The following is a 20,277-nucleotide window of genomic DNA, read 5'->3' on the forward strand; positions in this document are numbered from 1 at the left end:
CATGTGACTCATTTCATCAGCTTTTCTAAAACATCCCCAGCTACCTTTGACATTTGATCATTTGTTCTCATTAGCCAGGGCTAGGTCAAATGTCCTTCCCCAAAGTTGCAAGGGAATTTTGGAAATCAGGGAATAACACTGTCGTGATTGGCTTAGGCTATAGGTTAGCCAAACTCTGGCTTGGGGCCAAATTCAGCTCACACATGTTGTAAATAAGGTTATATTGGAACACAACTATACCCATTTATTTACATATGTTTACAGCTGCTTTCACGCTCCAAAGGCAAAGTTGAGTAGTTGCAACAGAGACCATAAGGCCTGCAAAGCCTAAAAATATTTACTATCTGCCCTTTTACAGAAAAAGCTTGCTGACCCTTTGATTAGACCAATCATGATCCATTGCCTGGGGTTTACCATATAGATGCTCTGGGGATAACTGAGCCTCCTTAGGAGAGAAGGGATATTGGAGAGAAACAACAGTATATATCACAGGCGGTCGCTTGGTTCACTCAATTATAAACAAGACCAAAACGTGATAATATATTTTCTGTTTTAAGTCACAGGATCACCTTGAACACATAACTTTTCTACTGCTTCATTTCCTCAAGAGCCATCTAAGACAATTTAAAAAGACAGAAAATTTGCAAATATACAGTATCAAATGATTGACAATGTTGTGATGTGTCATGAATTCAGAAAGATAATTCCTCAATTACTGATTTTTATGTAACACTGTCTAAGATACCGTCAGACTAAGGCTTAAATACATATTTTATTGATTGACACTTCCCTTTAAACTGTTTATTTTAGGTTCTTGCATACACTGAGGGACTTCATGGAAAATGGATGTTCAGCGAGATACGAGCCGTCTTTTCAAGACGTTATCTTCTACAAAACACTGCTTTGGAAGTATTTATGGCAAACCGAAGTAAGAGCCCTTAAATATTTTGAAAGAAAATGTGCTGGCATTTGGGTGTTATTCATTTACATGGTATGATACTGTCTTGATTTTGCCTGCGGTGTTTCTCTCTTTTGTTATGCCCTTGCTAAAACAAGCAAAAATTCTTTCTAGGAAATAAAAAAAGAATTAATTTGTTTAAAAATGTTTACTCTAGGTTCTCATAAATGAAGTTATATAGAAAGCTGATTTTCCATAAAGATTTATTACCTTTACAAATAAATCATGAGAGCCACTTGAAAATGGTTTCTTAAATAGATGGTTAGCTTTCCTGTGGTTTTCTAAATCCTATGGTTTTTTTTCTTCTTCTTACCACAGCTTCGGTTATGTTTAATTTCCCTGATCAAGCAACAGTAAAAAAAGTTGTCTACAGCTTGCCTCGGGTTGGAGTAGGGACCAGCTATGGTTTGCCACAAGCCAGGTAATTATATCATATCACACATTATCTATGCTTTGTTAACATATTTCAATCTCAATATCACAGACATGTAAATGTGGTTATACCATTGTAATTATTTCAAGGACCAGGGATTTTCTTTCTCTGAAGGTTATTTGCAGGGAAAGAGGTTATGCAAACAGTTATTTTGAAAATGACAGAATGGTTAAGGCAAAGTTTTATTTAACACATATATAAATAATTTTAAAAGTTGATCGCATATCATAGTTAGCATATAATTATAAGACATTTTTGCTTGTTAAAATCACATAGGAAACATACCAAAAGCCCTAAGATGTTTGTGATTAATTGCTATGTAATAGCATATAAATTATTTTTTTATAAATGCTTCATTAAAATAATAAAACCCTTAGAGTTTATTGAGATTAATAGTCATTAATTTTGATGTAGTTTTAACTGTTTCTTAGATCTTTCATCTTGATATTTTAGAAGAATCACTTTAAAATCTTATTGTATTAAAGGATACTAGTCTTAGTAGAAAACATAGTATTTATGTGTATTGCTAAAATCAGTTAGTCTGTTTTTGGCTCCAGGTAACTCAATACCTGACTAAAAGTAGCTTAAACAATAGGAGTTTGTGTGTGTGTGTGTGTGTGTGTGTTGTAATATAAAAGATCTGGAGTTAAGATATATTCAGAAGTTCAGCGATGTTAGAACTCTCAGTTGGCCTTGGGTTTACATAATCACTATTTCTCTGGATACCACATCTTCACATAACTGCCTTTAAGTAGGAAAAAGACACAAAGGATTTCTTTTTAAGCTTGTCTGTTTTAGGAACGAATATATTTCTCAGAAGCCTCCAGTAATCTTTATCTCAAGTCCCTTTGGCCAGAATGAGGTCACCTTCCCACCCCTACAACGATCACTACCAAAAGGGAGTGAGAGTAGGCTTAGCCCAGGTATCACCCAGAATTTTTGGAAAAGATATCTCTGCCTCCTTGCCACCTTCTACCTGAACAAAAAATGGTTTCTGTTGTTGAGGAAGAAAGAGAGATTGTCTTTGGGGAGAAAAGCAACAAACAGTGTCTACCACATAGACTGTTAAATCCTTGAAAATGATTGCAGAGCACTACGTGGATGGAAAGGAACACTAATCTCTGTCTATCTTCCCTTAATAGGTTACAGACATTTTAAATGCAGGGACTGTGTTTTATTTATTTTTTAATCCACAGCACCTAGCACAGCGCCTAATTGCAGAGGTGCTTTTTAAGTGCTATTCAACTAGAGTTACCGTGTATTGCAACTTACCTATTCTCTGTAAGCTGGCAGTGTAAGACCAATTCACTGACATGTATGCTCATGCTCAGGATATTTGCTATTAGAATGACAAGATTAAACTAAGACATTAGCAGATAATGAAGCACTTATATAAAATACAGGTCAAAGAAAAAAATGCATTTAATCTATCAAAGAAATGAGGTTAGTTTTGCAAGACTTGTTCTTATTGAATCCAAGCTGACTCATACTAATCACCACTTCCTTTCCCATGTACTTATAAACTATTTGTTTAATCATCAATTCAAGAATTTTTCCAGAAATTGACATTAATAATTCACAAATAGTTCTAACTTTTTCCTTTTTCAAAATAATCTCCTGCTTCCTGGCATCGTTCTCGATGACCATGATTTCTGAAAGATTACTAATAGCGGTTTCTCGATGGTGTGTGTAATTTCCCTCAGTGCTCTTGGACTTGTCCGAACCTGAATTCATTTAAAACAACCAGAAGCTCTATTATCTTCCTTATCTATTGTGAGTATTATTTCTCTTTTAACCACATTTGGTCTCTCTGACTTTTGGAAGATCATTCTTCTTAACAGCAAAACTGGAAGCAAAATGGATGTTCAGTAGTTTTGGTCCCTGTTATTTCATAAAGCCATTCTATCTTAAAACACCTTTTGTTGCTCTGGGCTTGTTTCCCCCCACCCCAAAGGCTCAGCTCATTCTTAGCTCCCTAATAATATTCTTACAGGTTCAGTTTTGTGTATTTCCTGATATATGTATCCTTAGACGTAGCAGAAGGGGTTGGGGGGGGCCACTGAAGCTAGGCTTAAACCTGTCACTTGTTAGGTGGGTTACAATAAGAGAGGCTGCCACTAAGTAGGAATTCGATAAATGTTGGTTGAGAGAATAAGGCAAGTGGGATGACACTCTCATTTACTGTAAAATGGGGAAAATAGCTTTGCAGAGAGATGTTTTGAGAATTTTTTGAGAGCATAAAGGCACTTTTAAAACTATAAACACGTTGCGTTTTAAACTATAAATGCAATGTATACATATATATATGTATGCATACACACACACATAGATATAGGTAGGCAGGTAGGTGGGTAGATATACATATGTGCACATCTGTAAGTGTATGTGTTTGTGTGATATGTAAGATCTTGTTACATTTATAGAATTGTCAAAAGAGAAGGATGATGCCTGGCTTCTACAAGCAGAAACCCTCCAGTGAAGGATATCTTGGTAGAATCACCAAGGTCTAAGGATCCGTTCTTTGCTTTGCTTTCTTGACATTGAGTTTTGTCAGTTTAAAGCAGTTTATCAAACTCTAGGGAACTTACCCTAAGTTAAACCTATAAGATACTGATTTTAAACAACAGCAAAACACATCAAATTCAAAGGCAATTGTACTGCAAGAACGTTGCAAATCACATTGTTGCTTAAAGAACAACGGGAATATTTCCATTAAGCTAGCATAGCCTAATAAATACCACTTTAATTAATTAATGTTCGTAGCTATTGTTTACTGATGACTTCCGTGTGCCAGGGACTATATTTTGTATTTTATTAACAGTTTATAAGTATTATTTCCCCTGATTCTTAAAACAATGAGGTTCTTATCCCATTTTAGAGTTAGGAAAATTTTGGCTTAAATAAATTACTCATCTTGCCTATTCTCTTAATTCCTATCCTGTGTCCTCTACCAAGGTGACTCACACTGGTCATTCTCATAATCATGAAAAAATACTGGCAAACACCTGTCTATTTTCTGGAATTCATATTGATTATCATTCTTTGGTTAATATATTTTCTATTCAGTCAATACAATCAGTTAATTTTCCATTTGATTAGATTCTTCACTTACAAAGGATATACCCTGGTTGTATTTATAGAGTTGATGATTTATAATGGTTATCATTTGTTATGATACTTAATACTTTGTATTTCAGAGGACAATTTTGCCTTCATTCTACCCTCCAATTCTAAAAATATTCTATAGCCCAAACATGTGGCAACTGTCCTCATTATAATTTCTAAACTTGTTATAGGATATTTTGAAGAGCCCTATTGATTTACTGTTTCCCATTTTTCTTCTTTGTACAATTGAATTATTTAATTTTTTTGACATCACATCTCTCCAGCCATTTTCCCTTTTGGGGTCGATGACCAATAATTCAGGTCATTCAGATATACTTGTTGAGACTTCACTATCTGGTGACCATTGCTAAATGCTAAGTATGTAACAGTAAGTAAAACCAGTAAGTTAAACGTGGTTTCTGCTCTCAGTGAGTTTATAGTAGGAAAATGAGAGAAGTCAACAGCAAAAACTAAATCTTCCCTGAACTTGCTAATAATCTGCTCTTTTAAATTTGTTTCCTATGCCTGCGTTTTTCTTCTATGACATACTATTCAAGTGACATGATAACTTTCTCCCATGATTCCTGTTATTTACAGTTTACGCCAAACAGGATTTGGTGTTTTTGTTGTTGTTGTTTTTTCTTTTGTTAGGGATGGGGGGAGTTGCTGGTCAGAATTATTTCCAGATGAACAATATTCTTCTTAAATTGTCTGGGTTCAAAATGTCAACAAAGGAATTCAAAACTTTATTATATAGATATATTTCTTTTAGTAGATTGAGCATGCTATATATAAGAATTTTAGTCAGATTATCAAGAATATGATTATAATAGTAACAATGCAAATTGGGCTAAGCATAGTTTATTAATTTCTTGATAATTTAGAAAACATTTTAGTATGTTGCCATATAAAGTCAGAAACAGGGCTAGAGTTTATAGCATAAAATAGTGTGTGAAAGGAAGTATACTTGAGAAAATTTTGAATATTGGTGCCATTATGGATCAAACTCTGAAAGCCCATTATGTAGCCATGTGAAAATTAATTTTTAAATGTCCTAATTATAGAATTAAAGTATAATTGGTGTATACCGTTTGCCATTACAATTAAATGAACCATCAGGCTCATATGGTTCTTTTGCAGTCAGTTGTCTTTTATGTCACATAGATGTAACTAAGAAAGTTCTTCAAAAATTTTAATATGTGACCAGGTTGCCACAATTTATTAAGTTGATATTTTAAATGTTGAATTATGTATAATTATTTTTTAAATTCTTAATTAAGATTTGAATTTGAGATAACATGGGTCCATCCCATCCTTCCTCCTTCTCTCCCTTCCTTCAGTTAACATATATTTTAGCTACTGCTATGTATAAGACAATGCCTGTTAAAACTCCATTTTAATAGAAATATATGATAATAATCTATGAACGACAGAAATAATCTTAAATCTGTAGTTCCCAAACTGAGCACCAAGGAGCCCCAAGATATCACAGTGAATTCGCAGAGGTGCCGCAGGGCATTTTATATTTTATAGGGAAAAACAACAACATCTGTCAGATACGACACAAACTATTAGCTCAAATTAGTTCTAAGTTTCAACGTTAAATAGCATTTCATTCTTTTCAATGATATCTTTGTGAAACTGGTGTTTGGTAGTTGCTGTGTTTAAAAACAAGAGCCACAAGAAAAACCAGTGGGCAACAGGAAATGAAGGTGGTGGTGGGAGATCTGATTCCAGAATGTGAGAAGCTGTGCAGTGCCCGAATATATATCCCATGCGTAATTATGGTTATTTAAGAATGAAATGCAAATATTATTACTCTTTCAGTTTATGAGTATTATATTTTCAAATAGCTGTTAAGTTGTTAAGATGTTAAGTATTCATTGAGTTGTTTAGACCTAACTAGCTAATAAACAGAACTGTTAGGTATTTCTCTTCACCAAGGAGCACCATGAAAAAATTACCGAGGCACTAAGGGTGCCATTGAAAAAGGCTGAGAAACTCTGTCAATCATTTTGGAAACTCAGTAGCTTTATCATACTTTTCTAAATACAGCTAGCTTTCATTATTTTTAGATAAACACATTGAACCTGGAACGTTTCATAATTTATACAAATTATCCTGATTTATTTTCTTCAGCTATTCATATGCCCCTTCTTTTTCTGGACCCACAGATTTTTTTTCAAAGTTCCCACTTTTTTTTGCATTATTAGAGGGATATGTATTCTGTGGGTAGAGGCAGTGTATGTGTGCACACTCTATGTGTGTACGTGTGCACACTCTACATGTGAAGGAGCTGTAAAAAGTTCAGTGATGGCCATTAAATCAAATGCTTGTAAGCAGGTACCTGACTAACCACCTACCTACCTTGTTAGCATGGAATAGATTTGCTGAATTGTTTAAAAGCTACCTTGATTTATTTTGTGTATAGTTTTACTTTTATTGTTCTTGTTGATTTGTAAGATACCCACTTGCAGCTATATTTTTACAAATAGGGTTGCTTTCAAATTGGTTTATCCTGAATAATTAAATATATCTTGCCTACAGTAGAATTCTCAAATAATGCTAATTTATATAATCAAAATATATTTTATAATTTACCTAAGAAGAATAAACCATAAATTATTTTAAATTGAATGATATCAAACCAATATATTAGCTAATACTAGATTTTTTTAAGTTACAAATTAAGAAACTGTGTTTGTGATGGTGTGCTTAATTGCTAGGAGGATATCACTGGCCACTCCTCGGCAGCTTTATAAATCTTCCAATATGACTCAGCGCTGGCAAAGAAGGGAAATTTCAAACTTCGAATATTTGATGTTTCTTAATACTATAGCAGGTAAGATGTCTCATTCTTTAATCTCATAATGTTTATATTCATCAAAATCTTTGGTAATATGACTTGATATAATATACATTTTTCTTTTTGGAATTTACGTGCAGCATTAAAGTAAATTTTGGAGCATTCACATTAAATTGTATCAGAAACTGTACAAGCTAATACCAAGGTTTAGATGCATTTATTGTTGAAGAGGCTTTTCCTTGCCCTGCTTCTGCCATTTCCTTTGCTGACAGCTTTGTCTGAAGGTTTATTAGAGTCAACAAACCATTGCCAGAGAGTGTCTGGAAATAATAATGGTAAAATGTAATTTCACTACTTTGTCATTCTCAGCAATAGCAGCTAGACAGGAGAATAACAACAGGATTCTGCCTAGTACAGATGTCACCTGGATTATGGCATGATTAGGTTACAGCATCCTTTTTTTTTTTTTTCTTAAAGTAGTCAAATAAAAATAAAAAATCAGATTACATTTTCTAAATGATGAGTAACTGCCATCAACCTCGGCAGTACTATGTTTGTAAATCAAAAGGAGGTAGTGGCTTTGTTTTTCTGCTAAATCAGTGGTTGTTAGTGGTTAAACATGTCTATGGGATTTAAGCGCTTCATTCTTTTTTCTTAAGTTAGGCTCCAAAAGCCCTTATTCGTGTTGAATTACAGAGTTTACTTCTGCAAATCAGGCTCTACAAAAACTTTTTGCAGTCAGATGAATTTAAATAACTACATAAATAAACATGTTTACAATTATTGTTTCATTATGAATGAATTCTTACATGAATTTGAAGCAGTGTTCTTATGATTCATTGCTTTAAAAAGATAACTATGTAATATTACTCTTTTTAAATCTATCATACATAGTGTGAATACGGATACCACAGGTATATATTAAATGTGGATGATATAGGTATGTATCAACCAGGCAGGAGAACTTGATTTGTCAACAAAAAGGGATAAAGCTATTTGAAATGTTGAAATGTTTTTGCATTTTAATCACTTAATACATTCATATGTATGCATATATTCATATATATTCATTTATTCGTATATACAGCAAACACATATATCTTAAACCTATTTACTCCTGCAAAGATAGAAGAAATGTGTTATATTATTTAATTAGCACATTATTTATATATAATAGGATGAACTTAAATATCTGAAATGTAAAGAACTCAATTTCATTAGCATATTTAGGTAAACAGCATGAGGTACAAAAAGATTACAAGCTTCAACGCCAAAAGGAGGAGGCATAGAATCCCAGATCCACCAATTCTGTGTCTTGCATAAACTGAATTTCAAGTTTTAACTCTATCTTGGACTTTTAATCTTTCAGTAGCAATGTTTAATATATTTACATTTATTGTAATAACTAGTACATTTGGTCTTATATTCCCTGTTTTATACTGTTATTTTTTACATTTTCTTGCTTTTAATATTGTTTTGTTCTTCTCTGGCCATATAAATACTTTTTTGGTCACCTGTAGAGTGATTTAGAATGTAGGCATCTTTTTATTAATTCTCCTAGAGATATATTTAAATTTTTAGAAAGCCTTCTAAACTATATTTCTCTTATTTTTGAACTAAAAATGAGCCAACATTTTAAAATCACTCCTATGTACAATAAAAACTTTAACTCAATTTTACTCCTCATTCATTGCTTATCTTTGTAAATATAATTTACTAGTCAGAATCCAGATTATTATTAACTTCCTACTCTTTGTAGTCCATATCTTTTTGCATGTTAAGAAGGATTTCCAACTATTAAAATTTTATTCTTATTCTTACAGTATATTATTTTCACCTAATGGGTCTTTACCTGCTTTTTTAGACTATCATTCTCTTTACATTGTTCTGCAGTATTTTTTCCATATGATCTGTGTTAGGTTTTTTTGTTATTTGCTCTTGAGAGATCTATCACGACTCAATGTCTACCATTAGATGGACTTTGATTTTTTTCCTTGGCTGTGCTAGCTATTTGGAGCTGTTGGATGTAAAATTGGAGAGCAGGGTGATACACACCTTGCTTCTGGTTCAGTTTCCATGCTGGCAGGCATTCATATTATTAATAAACGGTTCTGCTATTCTAAGATGGCATTCTCTCTATTGTGTGGATGGAAGGTTTTCTAGTTCATTGTTTTAAAGGGCTCTTCTAATCTCCATGCCTTCCCACTGCATTTTACTCATGACTGGTAAATTCCCCACAATATGGTACAGTACCATCTATAACCACCACACACTTCATGCCTGTTACTTTCTGGGGGTGTCTTTCTCTAACGCTGGAGAGATTGCTCTGTCTAAATCTAGATAACATTGTAATCCCTTCTAAAAGTTGCACCCGAGCAGTGTGGAGACCGATACCCTTTTTTCTCACTGGGACTGTCTTTAGGTTTCTGAGCCAGGACATGCAGACCATGAGGGGAATTTAAAAATGTCTTCCTATTCTTTTTTGAATCATTGGGGCCTGTTTTATTTGATAATACAAAGAATGTATAGGCCACTGATTCTTTTTAAGAATTTATTGGGTACTTCCTTTATAATTATGACTAAACATTAAAGGCCTGACTATTGTAGGCAATGGGATAAAAAGAAGAATAAAATAAAGACTAGGAGCTTACAGCACTTATAATCTAGATGAATAAATAAAATATACATAAATGAGAGCATTTTAAGACAGCTGATATTAGGTGCCGAACAATTGCTATAAATAGTGAATGCTACAAAAGCTAAGCAGAGGGGAGGAATTTAAAAATGTGTTTGGGAAGAAAAAAAGAACAGAGCTCTTACAGATTTCTGCCAGTCAGATGCATGTAGTGTGTTCAGGGGACATGAGTATCATATCTGAACTGGAGGAGAGAATAATAGGTCAGAGCCAGATTATAAAGAGGCTTTTAGGAGTACCGTTTTGGAGGAGAAGGGAATGCAGTATGGAATTTTAGGAAAATTAAACTGATAATTATGTATGACATGAATCAAAATTGATACAGCTTAACATTAGAGAGAGCTATAAGGGAAATATCATAGACATCTAGATACGAAGTCAATTTGTTCATTCTTTCAGTAAATAGTTACTCAACATTTACTGTGTGCCACACATTCTATTTTATACTGAAAATACAGAAGCAAGTAAAATACAGTTTCTGCCTTTGAAAAGATCATAGTATAGTCAGGAAAACAGAATGTACACCAGCAATCCCAGTAAAAAGTTGTGGAAGCATTGTAGTGAGAGCATATATGACACCATTTGGGATCAAAAATTTAGAAGCTATTAATACTACTTGTAACCTAGAGATCAAGAAAAGGTTCTCATAGGTGACATTTAAAATGGGAATGGAAATACAAATAAGAATTCACTAGACAGTAGAAGGGCATTCCAAGAAGAAAGAAAATGCGGGGTGAAGATTTGGATGAGAGTAGTGGAAGCAGATACGGCAAAAAGAGACAGAAGCAAATGATACTTTGTTATATTACTATTATACAAAAAGTATGTCACTGTCCTTTACTCCAGTGGTTTTCAGAGTGTGGTCTCCTGACTAGCAGCTTCAGTATTATGTAATGCAAATTATCAGATTCCTTTGCAAACCTACTGAAACAGAAACTCTAGGGATGGGGACCAGAAACCTTTTTCAACAAGCCCTCTCGGTGGTTCATATGCAAAACCTTAGAGCACCATTGCTGTAGCCATTTAAGATCTAATTATCAGAACAAGATTTGCATATAAAAACATTTAGAACATATAAGAAAGTATGCAATTAAGTGTAATAAAAGTTTAGAGATGTGAGAGATTAGTATGATATCGTCCACTCAAGGAAAGCTTCATAGAAAAGATGGGCTTTAAATGAACTCTTCAAGGATTTTGTCAGATGTAGATGATTATCCATTCTACTTTATAAGTAGAATGACATTTGAAAAAAGTGTTGAATGTAAATATCCTGAGGTACTCTCCCTAGACATATTCCTATTAATTCTTCCCCTGCCATCATCCTAAAATTTTAAATAGGAATGCCAGTTTATACTGAACACCAGCATTGAAGATTTGGGTGAGAGTTTTATAGAGAAGCTGCACTAATGCCAACATTGAATAATTGTTAGGACAACAGTTAGAATTGCCTGTTTTCCTGATTTGTGGAGAATACTGTGTATCCATTTGTCTCTTCTTATTAAAACGGCTTTAAGAGTTCTCTTAGGATCCTAGAATAAAGGACACTCTAAAGATATTAAATTGTGCTAATATTACTTTTACCAACATAGGTTCCACTAATCATATTATCTCATAACACAGTTTTAGGGATATATTTATTGTTCAGTAAGTAGTTAATGTAATTGATTGAAAGTTAAGATTTATCATTTTGGCCAGGCACAGTGGCTCGGGCCTGTAATCCTAGCAGTCTGGGAGGCTGAGGCAGGAGGATCACTTGAGGTCAGGAGTTCGAGACCAGCCTGAGCAAGAAGGAGACCCGATCTCTACTAAAAACAGGAAAAATTAGCTGGGCGTGGCAGCACATACCTGTAGTCCCAGCTACTCAGAAAACTGAGGCAGGAGGATCACTTGAGCCCAGGAGTTTGAGGTTGCTGTGAGCTACAATGATGCCACAACACTCCAACGAGGGCAACAGAGCAATTATGTCATAATAATTAAAGAATAACTTCTTTAATTATTGTTGATATCAAGATTCAGAAAAAAATCAATAGTATTTTTATTACTTTTGTGTTTTGTTTCATTATTTGTTTTTGAAACATTTCTTTAATTATTAATATCAATATTCAGAAAAATAGTAAATAATAATTAATGTTTATTGAGTGATTTACAATGTGCCGAACATGGTTCTAAGTGCTCTATGTGAATTTACTCATTTAACCCTCACAATTGCCCCATGAGTTAGATTCTGTTCTTTTCCCCATTTCATAGATGAGAAATGAGGTAAACAGAAGTTAAGTAAGGTGCCCAAGTCACTGAGCTAATGAGGGACAAAGTCAGGATTCAGACCTAGGTCATTTGACTCCAGAGTCTTCACTCGACCCCTGCGCTGTACTGCTCCGGGATATTCGTGGTACCATTCAGTTTCATCTCCAGTCAGCAGCCTTCATTTATTAACTGCTTTTAAAACCTAAACAAGTAATGATTTAAAATAACTTTATCATTTTCTTTTACATTTCCTCAAAAGAACCCTTTGAAGTTTATTTACTGTCATGAATTTTGTAGATACTGATATTCTAGCACTGAATCTCGGCCTGGAATTATTTTCTTTAATGTGGAACCTGGTACTGTTTTCAGCAAGATCTTAGATGCAGAGAAACAGACTCTGAGACAGAGGTTTGCTCGAGGAAATTTATTGGAAAAGGCCTCTGGATTAACATTTGTGGGGGAGTGAAGAAAGTAGAACTGGGTAGAAGAAGTTGAACCACAATGCACTTGTGACAGAGGCCTCAGCAGATCCCGCAGGGAGCCTGGGGCTGGGGTCACAGTTCAGGCCTTCGTTACCTCCGCTCTGTAGTCATTGGCTGCAGACTCTGGGAAGGAGACATGACCTTAGATGGAGACATGACCTTGGATGAGGGGCTTTCTTCCAGTGATAGCGATTCTTGGAGAGGGATTTAGCTGAGCACCAACAGCCATCAATGCTCCCAGCATCCATTATACTAGTGGTTCTCAGACTTGGGCACATCAGAAGCAGGCCTGCTGAAACACAGACCATTGCCCCCACCCCCAGAGGTTCTCATTCAGTAGGCTTGGAGCGAGGCTCAATAATTTGCATTTCTAAAAAGTCTCCAGTTGATGCCGATGCCATCGGTCTAGGGAGCACACTTTGAGAATTACTGCACTACACCTATATTCTTTATAAGACATACCCAAAGATAATTCTATTAATCTTCTACATCACTCACATCTTCTATAGCACTGTCTAGAGTACACATTTTGATGCTTGTGACAGTGTGTCCTTAGCATTTTATGATTATATCTTATCTTCCCAATGAGAAAAAAAGCAGTTTTGCTCAGTAAATACCAATGAAATGATTTCATATTTATGTTTTGTAAATATTTGCAAGATTTTGTAATCTATTATGTGAATTCACTAGAATTGCTGGATGAGGGATTCTTTAAACTTCCTGGATTAAAGAGAAGAGTTACAGAATTGGAATCCGGTTGAGTAGATGAAACAATCTTTTCTAGCTGCACATTTTAAAAAATATAGGTCAATGTGACGTAATAAATTTTATATTTTCTATAAATAGTTTATAAATATTCTATAATTATTTCTCTAATACTTAGCTGAAAACAGTTTCAAATTCTATATTACATTAATGGTTGTTGTCTTCTACTTTCAGATTTATCTTTTTTCCCAAAAATATTATTTTAGTATGAAATACAGAGTATTTTATGACCCATTTCTTACTCTCAATTTCTTAAGGTTTCTCATACTTGACCGACTTTACTTTTCTCCTTTCTAGATGCTTTTAAACATAAGACTAAATAAAGCATATGGTCCCATTGTCCTAGCATTAATACATTATATAGACTTTTTAGACCCTCTTGTGATATGTGTATATACATAGACAATTGAATTTAAATAAACATGCCTTTGATTATAAGTATATAAGTTTTGTGAAGATACTTTCCATAGTAAAAAAAAATTTGTCAAATCTTCAGAAAACATATTGTTTTTAAAAGACAGTTACCTAAAAGCCCATAAATGTGTTTATAGTCTTTGTTTTGTTCTATTTATGAATTTAATAAATATGCATTATAGAAAATTGAGAATATGGGAAAGTGTAATTTAAAAAATTAAACCACTCATAAGCCTCTCCATAAATATCCCAGTTGACGTTTTGTTATTTATCTGTTTTTCTTATTCTGTATGTGGTATATCATTGGGAACCTGCTACACATACAAGTTAACATTCTACTTTTTCCATTTCATTAAATATTCTTCAAAGGCTTGATTTTTTAAAACTGTATGAGAGTCCAACTTTGAACTGTGGTATAATTTATTTAACTATTTTTCAAACATTCGAGATTTTTTTATTTTCAAAGAACTCTAAGTTTTAGAAGATTATATAAAAGAATTTTAATGATGCTTAGAGTTCTACTAAAAATATAGTTTCAACCTCTGATCCCCAGGGTTGTCCTGATTTCTATTTATTGGGTTCTGAAAGATAAAATCCATGCCTCATTTTATGGCTTATTAAATAACACTATGAAAAAGATGTTAAAATCTGGCATTCTTACATTTAAAAAAATAATGGAGTGATTGCTAACATAGCTTTGTGTAAATGATCCTCTGTTAGACTTGAGAATTTTTTTTAAAGGAGTTTGAGTTGTTTTTCATATGATCAGCTAATGAATTCAGGACAACTTCCCCAACCCCAACCTTTTTCTCCTGTTTAGCATTTTCCACTTTTTTACTCTGTGATGAACAAGCCCTCCCTGGTTAATTATGTATATATTTAGCTACTGCATGTGTTGGGCTTATTATTGTCATCTAATTAGATGTAACTTGAACTGCTTCCTTCTAGAAAAATCATTAAAAATTCTTTCCTAATGACCTAGAGATGACAAAATGTCTGTAAAGTGTGAAGAAGCAGACAAGCACAGGAACATCGCTCTTAAAGAGTGTTAATCCAGATGCTGCAATCATCTAATTAAACAATATTTTGCTGTCATTAACATTTTCACCAAGGAATTGCAGTTATAATTTCTTTGTCAGCTGTCTCTAGATCACTTTACCTTCAAAACTAAAGTGCCATATAAAAACATTAAATTGGATGGTTTAATTAAAAAGTTTTTTTTTAAATGAAGCAACATATCCAGTGTTTCTGAGATCTCATTTACTGTGCTTCACTTTTATTGTTTGAGTGGATTAGTGTCATAGGCTTGCAATATTTAATATTCATCTTCTAAGATAAATCCTTATAAGCGTAGTTAACAAAAAAAATATATATATATTTTTTTTCTGTACTTACCACTGCTGGAAAAGGAAAGAACCTTACCAATTATAGCATAAGTGTATTTACTAAATTTTAACTATCCTAAAGAAAAAACAAAACATTAGTAAATAAATATCTAGGTGCCAGAACCTAACAAGTATTACTTTGGAAATATCTCACTTTTTGGGTAATTTAGTGAACAGTATTGTTTTTCATTTCACAAAGGTGTTCAGTAAAATAATTAAAGGAATAATGCCAATTCGTGGTTAAAACTTATGAATGCAAAATCCCAAAGTACCACTTAATCATTCTTTTTCTTTCATGTGACATTAAATATATTGTGTTTTTAATTCAAATTAAAAATATATATTGATTGTCCATGTTGCAAGGGTTCGATGTGGAAATTTTTATTAAAAGCAGGTTTTAATGTCATTATATTCATTTATAAAGTTTATGATATTAAAATTAAAATGGTGCTATAAAGGTCTAATGATTTAAAAATTACTAAATTTTTCTTAACATTTATTTTCAAAGAACCCCGCAAAGACTATTGAAACTGAATTAAAAAAATGCAGGGCAGATAAATAGCCATGAGCTATGACTGTTGACATCAATCATTTTGTGTGTATGTGTGTGTAAGCTTTAAAATAGTGCTTTCTTTCCTTTGTATTTGTTCTAAAAATAACATTGTATGTTTTTCTTTATTAGAAAATCATATCTATTATGTTAAAAGCTAACGTCTTTAAATATGGTTTCTATTTTTTATGTTGTTTGCATTTATACGGTACATTTAAGCACTGAGTTAATATAAATTGGCTTTTTATTTATTTTATTTTGACAGTTTTTCCTTAGTATATAAGTTGTAAAACTTCATCAGAAATTTTTTAACTATTGTGGTATCTTTCATCTATCAATTGATTTATATAAGTAATATATGTTTTATATACACACGTACACATATATATGTAGCATCAGCATTGTTCTATAAAAAGACACCCACTGGAAGACCTACTTTTCATTAAATTATACAGATTTTTAAGTAGAACAGTTCCCCAGAATATGGCAGAACACTAAACTTGTCATGGACCTATTTGGGATCCCAGAAATAGCTCTGGGATCTGGCCAATCTATACTCTCTTTATATATACATGTATTTTAAAAAAATACTGAGAGGGATCAGGTGTCCTATATTAGCATATATATGAGCTACCAATCAATAATAAATTTTAAATTTTAGAATTTTACAGCTTGTATTTTACAATAATAGTACTGCTTTAGCAGACCATTTTCATGTACAAAAGACTTTATTAAAGGCTCTGAATTGTTGTTTATTGTCATCAGTACTCTTCTTCATGGTAGACTTTGATAAGCACAAAGCAAGTTCATTGATCGTTTGAGCTACCTAAGCTGTAGACATTTTCTTCTAGTTTAACGTACACATTCACAATGCCATTCTCCTCTCTCATACACACTTCTGTTCCTTTGCATAATTCTCATCCTCTAAAGAGAATGTTCTGCAGTTTTCCTTCTTTACATGGTTTATGTTTGTTCACCTTTTGAAATTTGGTACATTTTATTACATTTTTATCATGTGCATATTAATTCCACCAACAAACATTTATTGGGTAGACCGTATGTGCCAAGACACAGAGATTGAAAACAAAACAAAACAACCCGGCCCCTACACGTGTGAGTTTACAGACTAGTGGACAGGCAGACAAGTAAACAGTGACATGGATTAGGTACAAGAGAGGTCTGTCTCAGAGCTGTGGTGGGAGTGCAGGGGCAGCCCTAATCTAATGCTCACTCATCCCAGTGAATCTGCTTTCTGTCAATTACCTACATATATATTCCATACCCACATCAATTTACACACTTAAAACTATATATGTAGTTTAGTTGTAAAATACAAAGCTTCATATAGTAAACAGATAAAATAGTCACCCAATAAAATGTTTACTAAATGAGTTACTTTGGTTTGATGCTCATAATAGTGGATTTTAGTTGTTACTCAGATTGTGGTGTTTTTTTCTATTTTACAGTCATGTTTACCAATTGCTACAAGAGTAGATATCATTTAATGTCATTTATTGCTGACAAACAAGATAGTGTCTGCATATCCGTGTTACTATTATGATATATACGGCGGGCACACCAAGGCACACTGGGTGAAATCTATATCACTAAATACCAGTGAAATAGCCATTTTGTGTGAAATTGAGTGAAAATTTAGAAAGTTACCCATGATCAGATCATAACACTTTTTTTACTAAAAATAATCTTGTCCAACAAAAGTTTTCTTTGGACCCTGTTTCTTTAATAGTGATTCTCTCAATTCCATCTGCTCATATAGTATTTCAGTACCAGTTTATGAGGGGGAGCCAGTGCTGTGCTCCCCTAAATTTACCACATTCTCATTGTGCCTCAATATCCTTACCTGAAATATTTAAGTCATTTAACCAAAAACTAAACAGACAAACCCAACCTAAAGTCCAGCAGGTCTCCACTAAAGTAAAACAATATAATACAAAAAGAAAATGAATGAACTTAAAAGAATGGAGGCTGGGCATGGTGCCTCATGCCTGTAATCCCAGCACTTTGGGAGGCCAAGGCAGGGGGATGACTTGAGGCCAGGAGTTCACGACTAGTTAAGGCAACATAATAAGACCCTGTCTCTACAAAAAATAATAATAAAAATTAGCCAGGCTTGGTGGCACGCATCTATAGCCCCAGCTACTTGGGAGGCTGAGGAAGGAGGATTGCTTGAGCCCAGGAAGACAAGGTTGAAGAATGCTGCGTTGGTGTACTGCACTCCAGCCTGGGTGACAGAGTGAGACCCTGTCTCAAAAAAAAAAGAACATATTTGACATCTGCCTATGTACTTTTCATCCTGACTTCAGAGTACTTCAGTTCACTTGCAAATTCTCTACATTGATTCTTGATATAGTTTAATATAGTATTCTGTGCACTGGGAATATAATTTCTAGATATATATTCATTGTAACAGAAGATCATCACATAAGCTGCAAGTGTGCAGGTCAGCAGGGTGACCTTCTCCGTGATCGCTTTTGGGGGCTCTGGCTGAAAAGACTCCGCGTCCAAGGTTGCAGTATCCTCTACATCAGCAGAAGGGAGATTGAGCATGGAAACACACATGTGTTAATACGGGGTTTCAGTGGGCCAAGCCCCAAAGTGCCTCCACTTACACTCTGTGGATGGAACTGAGTCCACGGCCATAGCTACTTGCAAGAGAGGCTGAGAGGTGTATTCCAGGCCAGGAAGAAGATAATCTATTACAACCAGCAGCCAGCAGTCTCTGTCACAATCTTGTATTATAAATCTTAATTCTAGTGACTTTTTAAAAAATTACTGAGTAAATTCACTTGAAACACATTGTTACCAGAGCACTTTTTATTAAAGACATGGTTCAATAAAGGAGTTATTTTTCTTCTGAAACTCATAATTGCCTTATTAGAACAGAAACTATTTCATAAGCAATTAGTGTATACAAACTTTCATTTCTGTTTTTCTGTACTAGGACGGACATATAATGATCTGAATCAATATCCCGTGTTTCCATGGGTATTAACAAACTATGAATCGGAAGAATTGGACCTGACTCTACCAGGAAACTTCAGGGATCTATCAAAGGTACCTTTTGGATATGTAGAAATCAGTTTTCTTCATAAGAATATAGTCTAAAAGCATTTCTGTCAGAGAGAGAGTGCCTGTGTGTGTATATATATAAATATATATATGTCCAATTAATGTTTGTAAGAAAGTAAACCTGGTTGTCTTTTCCTTTTATACTCAATGTTTAAATCTCATCACTTCTTAGCACAGGAATTAAGCTACAAGAAAATAAATTAATACTAGCATAAGCCAAATGAAATGGGTATTTGAGAAAGAACACACGTAGGGAAAGGTTGCTTAGATATCTTAGGCTTTAAAGTCAAAAAAACTGTGAAATTATTACAAAATATGGTGGCAAATCATTTCTGTGATGTATTCCTGAAGTATAAGACACGTTATCTTTTTTTTTTCCTTTTTTACTAAACAATGCTGAAAAAAGGCGTTTTAGCTTGATCAAAAAATACACATACCCCGAAGGGAAGCATAATGCTGAAAAGAAAGTCCATTGAATTTATCAAGGATCTGTTTAGATAGGAGAGAAAAGATATGGCCCCAAAAATGGCAAGAACAGGGTACGTGATGGGGATAATAAATAAAAAGCAAATTTTTGGTTAATTCACCTTATTTGTCCAGAGGAAACTTAAGTGGGATACTAAACTGTTTGAAATTCAGTGAAGAACCAGGAACTAAGTTTAAAAAGCTGCTCTATAGCCTAAGCTTACATCAGAGCCCGACCCCTGCGTTTATGAACTTTGGGTTAACAGTCCACAGAGGGCTAAAAGGTAGATGTGTATGTTTGGTTTCAGGGCGGCAGACTTAAGGGGCTCTTAGCCAAGGCTAGCATAAGCCCTGCAAATTAGGGAAACATCATTGACACCAATTTAAAATTAATCCCACAAATTGTTTTTAACTCAGCATGTCTTCACCTGCCTCCGTTCTTGCCTTTGAAAGCTAGACCTGCCCAAGTTGAAGTTCTATATTGCACTAATTAACTAGCTATGTGACCTAAAGCCAATTTCTCTTCACCCATTTGTAATATGAGAAGAATAATACTATCCCATCTCATACAATTGTAAGGATCAAATGACATGTACATTTAAAGAGTGTAACATAGTGCTTGGCACATAGAAGCACCTCGTGAATATTAGCTATTATTATTACACATGGAGTATTTCTTAGTCTGTTTTTGAAACCTGTTTACTAAGTTTTCCATATACTTATTCATTCACTCTCTAGTTCTTTTATTATGTAACTTCTTTATCAAACCTTAGTTGTAAGCCAGGTGTAATGGACCCGCCTATAGTCCCAACTACTTGGGAGGCTGAGGCAAAGAAAATCACTTGAGCCCAGGAGTTTGAGGTTGCTGTGAGCTGTGATGACACC

The 20,277-nt window shown here is 33.9% G+C and overlaps 1 protein-coding gene across 1 annotated transcript in view; it reads left to right on the top strand.

Annotated features, from left to right (window-relative positions):
• The first annotated feature begins 831 nt into the window (after nucleotides 1-831).
• Nucleotides 832-20,277, top strand: part of LOC105810122 (neurobeachin-like) — a 176,886-nt gene continuing 157,440 nt past the window's right edge. The window contains 4 exon segments of the mRNA XM_012644042.1: nucleotides 832-928; nucleotides 1,277-1,379; nucleotides 7,223-7,338; nucleotides 18,800-18,912. Of these exon segments, the coding sequence (XP_012499496.1) occupies nucleotides 847-928; nucleotides 1,277-1,379; nucleotides 7,223-7,338; nucleotides 18,800-18,912 (414 nt within the window). The 5' untranslated portion in view covers nucleotides 832-846.

Source organism: Propithecus coquereli, unplaced genomic scaffold (assembly GCF_000956105.1).
Source record: "Propithecus coquereli isolate 6110/MARCELLA unplaced genomic scaffold, Pcoq_1.0 Scaffold205, whole genome shotgun sequence".
In the NCBI taxonomy this organism is placed as follows: domain Eukaryota; kingdom Metazoa; phylum Chordata; class Mammalia; order Primates; family Indriidae; genus Propithecus; species Propithecus coquereli.